The 11697-nt window shown below is 39.7% G+C and overlaps 1 protein-coding gene across 7 annotated transcripts in view; it reads right to left on the reverse strand.

Moving 5' to 3' along the window:
• The window catches only part of ANKRD22 (ankyrin repeat domain 22), a 31517-nt gene extending 20567 nt beyond the window's left edge, over window positions 1-10950 (reverse strand). For 6 of the 7 annotated variants that reach the window (XR_008616180.1, XR_008616179.1, XR_008616182.1 and 3 more), the window contains exon 1: window positions 10768-10948. Coding sequence is in view for 3 of the 7 variants with exons in the window: in XM_055081122.1 (XP_054937097.1) it covers window positions 10768-10788 (21 nt within the window). In the remaining 4 variants the exon portion in view is untranslated. Of the gene's footprint in view, window positions 1-10767 lie in introns of all 7 variants that reach the window. The other variant, XM_055081123.1, reaches the window with a different exon arrangement.
• Between the last annotated feature and the right edge of the window lie 747 nt (window positions 10951-11697).

Raw genomic sequence — 11697 nt, forward strand, 5'->3', positions numbered from 1 at the left:
AGAGGGGAGAGATATGGGAACATATGTATATGTATAACTGATTCACTTTGTTGTAAAGGAGAAACTAACACACTATTGTAAAACAGTTATACTCCAATAAAGATGTTAAAAAAAAAATCACATCTTCCTTATCAGGTTACAGAAAGGATTAAGCGTGACTGTATAGATGAAGCACATTACTCAGGTCTGACTCATAATAAACCCTCAATTAATGTGAGCTACTCTTATAGTTATTTTTAAAAACATAGAAGCCAGTGAATATGGGCAGAGGTGGTTATCAAATAAATAATTACTGAAAGAGAATGAAGAGATGATAGGATAGTGAACAAAAGTCGAAGAATTAACCCTACTAAACAATGACAGTTTGGTTCTAAAGCCAAAGCAAGGGAGGAAAGATAAATATTCAGGATAGAGAGAACTTTACATTAGCTGAATTTTTTGCCAGAAAGTCTGAGGTTTGATCTTCATGCCTTATGCTAACATGTATTTATCATCAATAAATAGATAGACATAGATATTCAATAAACAGCAATTATGTTTAAATATATGAATGGGTTAATGATGTAGGGGAGCAAAATCTGCCACCCCAAAATGTGCCTCTTTCGCATGAGGATTAATTTAGGCTGATTATTTTTAAGAAACTGAAGACTCAGAAAGTCATTTTACCTCTCCCTCAGCTGCCTAAAGAATTTAGATAAAAGATTCTCTGACATAAATCATACCAATGTTTTCTTAGGTCAGTCTCCCAAGGCAATAGAAATAAAAACAAAAATAAACAAATGAGACCTGATCAAGTTTACAAGCTTTTGCACAGCAGAGGAAACCATTATAAAAAAAAAAAAAAAAAAAAGAGCCTACAGAATGGAAGAAAATATTTGCAAATGATGCAACCGACAAGGGCTTAATCTCCAAAATATACAAAACAGCTCATATGACTCAACAGCAAAAAAACAAACAACCCAATTGAAAAATGGGCAGAAGACCTCCAAAGAAGACATACAGATGGCCAGTGGACACAGGAAAAGATGCTCAACATCACTAATTACTGGGGGAGGGATAAATTGGGAGATTGGGATTGACATATACACACTACTATATATACAATAGATAACTAATAAGAACCTACTGTATAGCACAGGGAACTCTACTCAACACTCTGTGATGACCTATATGGGAAAAGAATCTAAAACAGAGTGGATATACGTATATGTATAACTGATTCACTTCCCTGTACAGCAGAAACTAACACAACATTGTAAAACAACTATACTCCAATAACAATTAATTTTAAAACATCACTAATTGTCAGAGAAATGCAAATCAAAACTACAATGAGGTACCACCTCACACCGGTCAGAATGGCCATCATTAAATAGTCTACAAATAGGAACTTCCCCTGTGGTCCAGTGGCTAAGACTCCGAGCTCCCAGTGCAGGGGGCCCGGGTTCGATCCCTGGTCAGAGAACTAGATCCTGCATGCCACAACTAAAGATCTCACATGCCGCAACTAAAAGATCCTGCATGCGGCAACGAAGATACTGTGTGCTGCAACTAAGGCCCGGCTCAACCAAATAAATAAATAATTTTTTTTTTTTAAGTCTACAAATAGCAAATTCTGGAGAGGGTGTGGTGAAAAGGGAACCCTCCTACACTGTTGGTGGGAATGTAAGTTGGTGCAGCCACTATGAAGAACAGTACGAAGGTTCCTCAGAAAACTAAAAATAGAATTACCTTATGATCCAGCAATCCCACTCCTGGGCATATACCTGGACAAAACTATAATTCAAAAAGATACATGCACCCCTATGTTCATAGCAGCACTGTTCACAATAGCCAAAACATGGAAACAACCTAAATGTCCATCGACAGATGAATGGATAAAGAAGACATGATACATATATACAGTAGAATACTACTCAGCCATTAAAAAAGAGCAAAATAATGCCATTTGTAGCAACATGGATGCAACTAGAGATTATCATACTAAGTGAAGTAAGTCAGAAAGAGAAAGACAAATACCATATGATATCACTTATATGTGGAATCTAAAATATGGCACAAATGAACCTGTCTACAAAACAGAAACAGACTCACAGACTGTTGGTTGGAATCAGACTGTGGTTGCCAAGGGGTGGGGGAAGGAGAGGGATGGACTGGGAATTGGGGGTTTGTAGATGCAAACTATCACATTTAGAATGAATAAACAACAAGGTCCTACTGTACAGCACAGGAACTATATCCAATCTCCTGGAATAAACCATAATGGAAAAGAATATTAAAAATAAGAATGTATACATGTGTAAAACTGATTCACTTTGCTGTACAGCAGAGACTGGCACAACATTGTAAATCAACTCTACTTCAATTAAAAAAAAAGCGGGGGTGAGGGGGCCCTGTTCTGGAATAGAGCTTTCAGCAGAGATCTCTGCAAAGAGTATGGGGGAAACTCAGCGGGGCCTAAAGAACAGAGTCCACTCTGTGTCCCATTGTCTCTGCAGGCCCAGCAAACATTTATTTACCAAACATTTACTTTTTCATCTTTTGTGAATTACCTTCCTCCCCTTCAAAGTCCCAAATCACTACCCCCAACACCCTCTCCGTCTTTAGCTGAAGATGGTATTTAACGTGAGGGTTTCAGCCATTTTGGTGAGTTATTCAGTTTTCCTGGGTCTCTCCCATGTATACATGTTATTAAACTTTTGTTTGATTTTCTCCTATTGATCTTCCTCATGTCCATTTCATTCATAGACCAGCCAGAAGAAGAGGAAGGGTATGTATGTGCCTGGCTTTCAAAACAGCTGATAACTGGGTGCTAGAGGCCCACCCCAGTCCCACTTTTGTATCTCCCTTTTCCAGGCCCTAAAATTTAAGAAGTGCCTCAGGGGGAACACAAGACACGTTCAGTTTGTTGATGATTAACTAAACTATTCTGTATGGGTTATTTAACATAACCGTGTTTTACACTGCTCCAAGTAAAATAGATATCACAGCTGGAAAAATATTTGACATTATTTTAGTACCATGGAGGAATCTGAGCTGCTTGCCCTGTAACAGAGGTCTTGAAAAGCAAAGTTTCCCCACCATCCCCACTTTCAGTATTGCTTCCCCTGAAGTGTAGTGGATCCTCCCTGATTGTCAGTCTAAAGAAACAGACTTTGGAACTCTGCCTTGATAAGTTGCTTATTAACCATCTCCATGCTGAAGCTCCCCCCCATTTAAAATGTTCCTTATCAATTTCTGAGGAGAATCTGTGTTTTTTGATGCAACACGGTTCAGACAGTGTACAAGATAAACGTGTACACTAATGAAATGTCTTCCCAGAAAAGGCAAGAAGATGTTTTCTTCCTCTTCAACTTAGGAAATCTTAGGGAATAATAATGAAGGTTTTATTTTATTCGTACAATAAATCTCAAGCCTTTCCTTCTGATGACTCATTTCTTAACATACTGTGATTTAAATTTCTTAGTAAATTCTTTCTTCCAGATAAATAAAAAAGGCACAGGAATTTTGTCTGTGTGTCTTAGGTCCACTTAGCCTTCATGTGACATAAAGGACGGTCCCAGCAGTGGTTGGATTATGAGGAGTAGTAACAGTGAAGGGGAAATCAAGGAAGGGCACACATTTATCTATTTTCTATTCCTTCTCCAGCAAGGTCTTTTTGAGAACATGATGTTGTCTTCACGGCCAGGAGATGTTGTCTTCACATCCAGGAAGTTAAAGAAGCTTCATTACCACACTTGAGACCTGAGAAGCTCTGAGGCCAGGGCAGGGCAAGAAAGCCTTTGCCTCCAATCATGAGGAGAGAGGGCAGAGGAAGGGTGGGTTCTAGCTGCTTGATCTAGCAAATCAGAGGCCCTGATATCTCCCTACTACCTCAGACCACCAAAGGCGTAAATGCAGGGCTTTGAGGAAGCAGTAGTGTCACTCTCACTGCGTCCTGGGCTCCAGGACTTTCTGCCAAACAATGGCTGCCCAAGGGTGGGAATGACCATGTTAAACTGACATTATTTAGAATTACTGGAGCACCGTGATGACAAAAAGCAAATCAACCTTTAGTCAGTATTATTAGTCTCTAAATTCGGAATAGACAATAAAACTTCTTATTGCCTGTACCTAGATGAACTGCTCTCACCCATACCTTTCATATACCACTCAGTTATTCCAAATGGCCCAACTTCCCATGCTTCAGATTCTCCGTACATACACCCCTTGTCCGGAACACTCTTCCCAAGATTCCCAAGACTAGATTCGTATTCTCAGAGTTCAGCTCGAATGTCACTACCTCATTAGAGCCTTTCAGGTCAAATCTAATTACATATATACACTCCTCTTATATACTCTCTCTTTATCCTGTTGCTTCCTTGATTTCTCTTTTCACTACTTACAATTATTTTTTTTTAATTTGTATATTCATTTTACATTGGTAGCGCCAAGAGGTCAAGACCTACTCTTTATTTATTTATCACTATGTACCAGGAGCTAGCATGTGCCTGGAATATAGTATGTGATCAATAAATATTGTTGATTAAATAAATGGATGACTGAGTGAATGAATAAATATTTACAAATGTTTAGTGCCAGTTTCTGTTCATACATTGAAGTTATCATTTCCTTTTTAAAATGTGATTTAGTACCACATTATCACTTGTAAAATACTTAAAATATACAAGGAAAGAATCAAGAAATCAATTGGGATAGAAGCTATTTGGTGCTCTTTTTTAAATATTCAATGCCAGGGTTTCCCTGGTGGTACAGTGGTTAAGAATCCGCCTGCCAATGCAGGGTACACGGGTTCGAGCCCTGATCTGGGAAGATCCCACATGCTGCAGAGCAACTAAGCCTGCGAGCCGCAACTACTGAGCCTGCAAGCCACAACTACTGAGCCTGTGGGCCACAACTACTGAAGCCTGCGCACCTAGAGCCCATGCTCCGCAACAAGAGAGGCCACCACAATGAGAAGCCTGCACACCGCAGGGCAGAGTGACCCCCGCTCGCTGCAACTAGAGAAAGCCTGTGCACAGCAATGAAGACCCAACACAGCCAAAAATAAATAAAATAAACTAATTTTTTAAATAAATAAATATACAATGCCAAAATCTTGAAAGGGTTCAATACACAAACTAAGTAGATAGAGATTGTGAGGGAGGCATTTTTTTCAATTGCCTTTGCCTTTCCCTTTCCTTTTCCCTTATCATTGGAAGGACACAATGTTTCATGCTGAACCTGACCTCACCCAGCTATCCTGTTTTATATATCAAAACTGTGACCAGAAGAGGTTAAGTGATTTCCCCTAACTGCCCCGAGTTTCTGGCACAATAGGGACTAAATTCTAGGTTTCCTGGATTTCCAGTCCAATGGCCTTCCCATTCATTGCATCTCTATTCCTGTTCCCCCTGAGCTCTCCTCCTCGATGGTACCAGCTCTCCCAAAAAGCCCTGCTCAGCCTAAATTGCTTTCTCTGGACACTGTATATTTCAATATGATCCCCCTCTTCTTTAAACCATATGCTCTTTTTCTATGGTAACATCTTCCTATGTGAAAAACAGATATATTCCTAAAACATTAATATTAAGGTGCGTGTATGTGTGTATGTGTGTGTGTATGTGTGTATGTGTGTGTGTGGGTACCACTGTTCATAGGTAACTTTAACATTAGACTTTCCCAAAGTTTAAAGGGATACATCATTGTAATATAATTTTCTAGATATTCCTTTTAAGGCCTTGTTTCCCCCGCTGACAAGGACAAGAGCCTGGAGAAGATTCTATAGATCTCCTAAGCACAAATTCTTGAGCTCTTTAAGTTCTTATACAACTTCCTTCCTTCTAATTTTTGTAATACTTTGCAGTGCACAACACTTCTCTACAGGGTGGGAGTAAAATGTACCTCTTGGAACCTGGATTTAGTTCACCCTATTCTTCTAACAAAGGGAAAAGGAAAATAGTGTAACTTCGCGGGGAAGAGTGCTGGCAGAAGAGCAGAGTGGTTAAGACCAGCTTATTTGTGGAGGGTGACATGCCTGTTGAGAGAGCTTTAGGGAAAGAACTTAGCATGTTCATCAGGACACGAGCACAATTTCCCTGAATGTAAACAGGTCTCTAGCCAGTAAGTACTTTTTAGCTGCATAACTCTAGGCCAGTTCCTGAAACTATCTTTGCCTCAGTTTTTTCACTTGTAAAATAAGGATAATCATAGTGACTCTCTTATATGGTTGGGTGAGTATTAAATGAGTTAATACACTTAAAATGTTTAGAACACAGCCAGGCACATAATAAAGGCCTAATTAAATACTTGTTATTATTGTAAATAGCATGAACAGATATGTGTGATAAGGGTTTAAATCAGCGGTCCCAACCTTTTTGGCACCAGGGACCCGTTTCATGGAAGACAATTTTTCCATGGACGGGGGGAAGGGGGGATGTTTTCGGGATGATTCAAGTACATTACATTTATTGTGCACTTTATTTCTATTATTATTATATTGTAATATATAATGAAATAATCATACAATTCACCATAATGCAAAGTCAGTGGGAGCTGTGAACTTGTTTTCCTACAAGTAGATGGTCCCATCTGGGAGTGATGGGAGACAGTGACACCCGAAATCTGTTGCTTATGTCCAGTCTGCTCTGTAAGACGCAGCTTAATTGTCACTTGCCACTCACCGATAGGGTGTTGATATGAGTCTGAAAGCAATTGATTTATTATGGTCTCTGTGCACACAAACCTCTCTGCTAACGATAATCTGTATTTGCACCTGTTCCCCAGCGCTAGCTTCACCTCAGATCATCAAGCATTAGATTCTCATAAGGAGTGCGCAGCCTAGATCCCTCACATGGGCAGTTCACAGTAGGGTTCGTGCTCCTATGAGAATCTAATGCGACCGCTGATCTGACAGGAGGCGGAGCTCAGGCAGTAATGCGAGCGATGGGGAGCGGCTGTAAATACAGATGAAGCTTCGCTCACTCGCCTGCCCGTCCGCCGCTCACCTCCTGCTGTGCGGCCTGGTTCCTAACAGGAGTTGGGGATCCCTGGTTTAAATGAATCAATCCTGTTTAAAAGTCTGGCCTGCAGGGCTTCCCTGGTGGCGCAGTGGTTGAGAGTCCGCCTGCCGATGCGGGGGGCGCGGGTTCGTGCCCCGGTCTGGGAGGATCCCACGTGCCGCGGGGCGGCTGGGACCGTGAGCCATGGCCGCTGAGCCTGCGCGTCCGGGGCCTGCGATTCGCAATGGGAGAGGCCGCACCAGTAAAAGGCCCGCGTACCGCAAAAAAAAAAAAAAAAGTCTGGCCTGCATAGCTGGGGGTGATCAATCCAAGCTTAGTTGTCTCACTGAGCTCTAAGCATATCCTCTACTGCAGAGGTTAGGACCCACTCTGGGACACCCCCTCATTCTCTCCTTCTTTCTTACAAATATATTAGAAACAACCTAAATGTCCATCGATGAACACATGGATAAAGAAGATGCGGTACATATACACAATGGAATATTATTCAGCCATAGAAGAAACAAAATTTTACCATTTGCAAAAACAAAGATGGACCTTAAGGGTATGATGTTAAGTGAAGTAAGTCAGACAGAAAAAGGTAAATACCACATGCTCTCACTTTTATGTGGAATCTAAACAACAATAATGAAAAACGACAAACAAACAAGCATACACACACACACACACACACACACACACAAATAAGCACATGAATATAGAGAATAGATTGGTGGTTGCCTGAGACAGGGCAGGAGGTTGGAGGTGTGAGAAATGGGTGAAGGGGGTCAAAAGGTGCAAATTTCTAGTTATAAAATGAATAAGTCATTGGGATGTAATGTACAGCATGGTGACTGTAGTTAATAATACTGCGTTGCATGTTTGAAAGCAGCTAGGAATGTGGATCTTGAAAGTTATCATCAAAAAAAAATTTGTAACTATGTGTGATGACAGATGTTAATGGATTTATTGTGATCATTTTGCAATATATACAAATATTGAATCATTCCTTTGTACACCTGAAACTAATATGTTATGTCAATTATACCTCAATAAATATATATATATATGCTATATATATAATAGCATAACTATTAGCAATGCAAGGCTCTAGAGGGTAGCAGAATATGCACCCCAATTTACACCTCTTAGTGTAACAGTTATTTTGAACTAAAGGCAATTGAGAAGAAGCAGATACAAAGAATGTTCTCTGCCCTCCCCTTCTTTAGCGCTAAAAGCAGGACATAAATATGTGAAGGTGTTGCCCCTTCTTTGTCTACCAGGAAGGACAAAATTACCAAAGTAATCTACAGAGTAAAATTTCTAACTAGACCTTGTCTTCCATTAGCTCCCCTACATTTTTGCCTTCCCTCAATTTGCTGCCTTAGAAACTCAAAGTACTTTTCCTTTGTCTTGCCACTCCTCTAAAAATTTATTTTTCTTTTGTTAAGATGCTATGTGAGCCCAAGTTCTAAGTACCTCTCTGAGTTACTCAAAGTAGTATCACTTGTGATACTGAGTCGCATGGAAACACCATTTATCCCAACACTACTTAAGACTATTGAGAAATACAATATTGCCTGCCATATCAGTAAACAAAGGATGTCACAGTCATCAGAAATTGCAGTCACCACCAGCCACCAAAGGTGAGCCGGTGAGCCCTGAGGGAACTCAGGAAGGAAACAAAGAATACCTGCCATCTAGCAGCCATCAGACTGCAGCCACTCCAAAGGTGAGCCCTGCGGAAACTCAGGATATGAAAACACAGGATCCTGGCCCCATATAGCTGAGGTGCATATCAAAGGAGTGATTTTAGTGAGCCCAGACTCTTGCATCTTCGCATACATAGAAAAGCGCTAAATTCCTTAACTTGACATATCTAGTTTTCTTTTATTAACAGTAACTTTTTCTTCCTACTACCTACCCTTTGTTGCAAAACTCCTATCTGTCCTAGCTCACCCTTGCCTCCTTGGAGCAGTTTTCTCAGGGTTATTTGAGATGCTGCCTCCCGGGCTTGAAGTCCTCAGTGTGTCCGCTGAATAAAACATAACTCTCAATTTTTAGGTTGTGCATATATTATTTTAGTTGACACTATCTTTGATTCAATGTTAATTATGAGCTTTGAGTAATTACTTATGAGCTTCTAGGTAAGTTAGGGTCTTTTAGGGGTGTGTGTATACGTGTGTGCGTGTGTGTGTGATTGTTTTATTTGCTTTCAGATATCATAGTAGATTCCACATTGCTTTGTCCTCAATATATCTGAAAAGTGAAAAGTTCATTCCACTTCCGGGGATATTTTCACTGATACTTATAAGTATCAATGCCTTGCCTGGACTCAACCACTTGCCAAATCCACACCCCATCAACAAACAATTACACTGCTCCTGCAAAGACTTCCTTAAGTAATTATTTCCAGGACCTAGACTGTACACTACAGTCTGGCTTCTCACAGCATGGTCCAGGACCAGCAGCATATTGTGGAGCTGAAATGCATTATCTTATGCCCCACCCAGACCTATAGAATTATAATCTGCATTTGAACAAGACCTTTAAGTGATCTGTATGCACATTTAAATTTGAAAAGCACTAGCGGAGAGCAGTGTTTCTCCCCCAGGGGTGGTAAACTGATCACCTACATCAGAATCACTTGGGAGGCTCCTCTAAAAAGCAGGTTTCTGAACCGTACTTCAAACTGAGTGAAACAGACTCTCTGGGGTAGGGGCCCTTGAAACTGCATTTTCAACAAGTTCCACTTCCTGGTGCTTAGGCAACCTAGGGCTTAAGAAAGGCCAGAGTAACATTTTAGAACATTACATGTGTTGACATTTTCATATATGTGAGTTCTTCACTAGCCTAAAGTCACTGGGCAAGGCATATCTAGAAATATAAACTAATCAAAGAAAAGTTGACTACAGAAAGACACACACACACACACACACACACACACACACACACACACCCCTGGCATTAGACATAACTGCCAACACTGAGAAACTGCCTCTAATATTAGAAGAAGCACCCAGAGAGGTTCTGTTGAGCATCTGCAATGAAATGCGGACCGACCGGTTATTTGTGTCAGAGAGGAAAGGGAGCAAATCATGAATAATAACGTCATTACACCTCTTGGACTCTTGTTTAAACATCACTCTCTTGTACTCCTTTGAAACGTTGTTAAAAATCTATTTGATTCTAATAGGTTACTCTCAATACAGGAAAAAGCATTTCTGTGTCCATCAGCTGTGAAAAGAAAAAACTCAAAATATCAAAACTACATTCTGTTTTTATCCTTCTTCTATACAGGGATAGACTTTATTAGTAATTGCTAGAGGTGAATTTCCTTTCAAATATCAAGCGGAAAGGCATTACTCTATACACACATTTCCATAAAAGAGCCAGGCTATCTTTAGTCTGTTTAGAAAATCCAGTTGAAGACAATTTTACTTGTCCTCTGGATGTTTGCCATCAGAAAACACAACTCCATTAACTCCCTTTTCAAAAATTTCATTTTACAGATCCAAATTACCCCCTCAAACATCTGGACATCATGACATGTATACTATATGGCTCTCTACTAGCTACTATCTAGCTAAAGTTTTAGGATTGCGAAATAGTTTGCCTTAAAATATTAAAATATCAAAAAGACTAGCACACTGGAGTTTGTTTTGACTTAATGCTCTTACAGAAAGTTAGACGAAAAGGAGACATTAATAGGGATAGGAAATTCCATTTGAAAAGCATGAGCGATTTTTAACATCCTGGGAATCTTATTTCCAGAGAAGTTACATACCTCAGAGTATAGGATTCCCATGCTGGTCCTTCACAGACTTATTTCACAGCTTCTTGAATCTTCTGGAGGTATTTCCAATTAACATCAAAATCCTTCCCAGTCGAGAGAAAGGTCCCTAGAAGCCCAGGTAGGAGGCAAGTCCTTTCTTTCCACACCTGTGAGTGTTCTTCCAGCAACCTACACAGCAACCACCTTCCAGAGAGCCCAACCCAATGAAACAAGGGCATTAGTTTACCGGGTAATGAATCACCCAAGTTGTGCATCAACTATTGTTACAACCCCGAGGAACCGGTTTCTGAGTCATACCTACTCTGCCAGTGGTGACATGTGGAAAAAAGGAAGCAAAGATGAGTGGGGAAGAAAAGTTCTCACACGGGCAGAAAGGACTCAGGGCTCAAAACAGGGTACTGTGTTTAGGACATTTCCTAATTGAAATCTGGTTTTCAGTGGCTATTGAGAAAGGCTAAGTGCAAACAAACTCGCTTGTTAGAACCATATATGTCTGCATAGGACTTGACCTTCATGAAAAATAATCTTTAAAACTGATGGATTATTGCTATCTTTATGCACACATAAGTTTATTTATTATTCCTTGATTTTTTTTATTAATATAGACTAATTAAAATAATAAAGTAAATTTATGAGCTATAGTATTTTATATACATAAATGTGCTCATAATCACATTCAAGGGCATCTCTGAGTAAAGTTTGAGCAACTCAAATTAAAAACCCTAAACTTTTTGAAATATCAGTCCCATTTACATTCTAGTGAATTCAATTATACTAAAAAGTTTAAATTACACTTATAGTATTACCATATTTGATTTTCCTTTATAAGCACTTTAATTCTGAGTCTAGAGTAATACTTTCCCAGCTAAACAATCTTGTAAATCTAATAAACTAATAAACTAAACTTACTCTAATATAATA

Source organism: Physeter macrocephalus, chromosome 20 (assembly GCF_002837175.3).
Source record: "Physeter macrocephalus isolate SW-GA chromosome 20, ASM283717v5, whole genome shotgun sequence".
NCBI lineage: Eukaryota > Metazoa > Chordata > Mammalia > Artiodactyla > Physeteridae > Physeter > Physeter macrocephalus.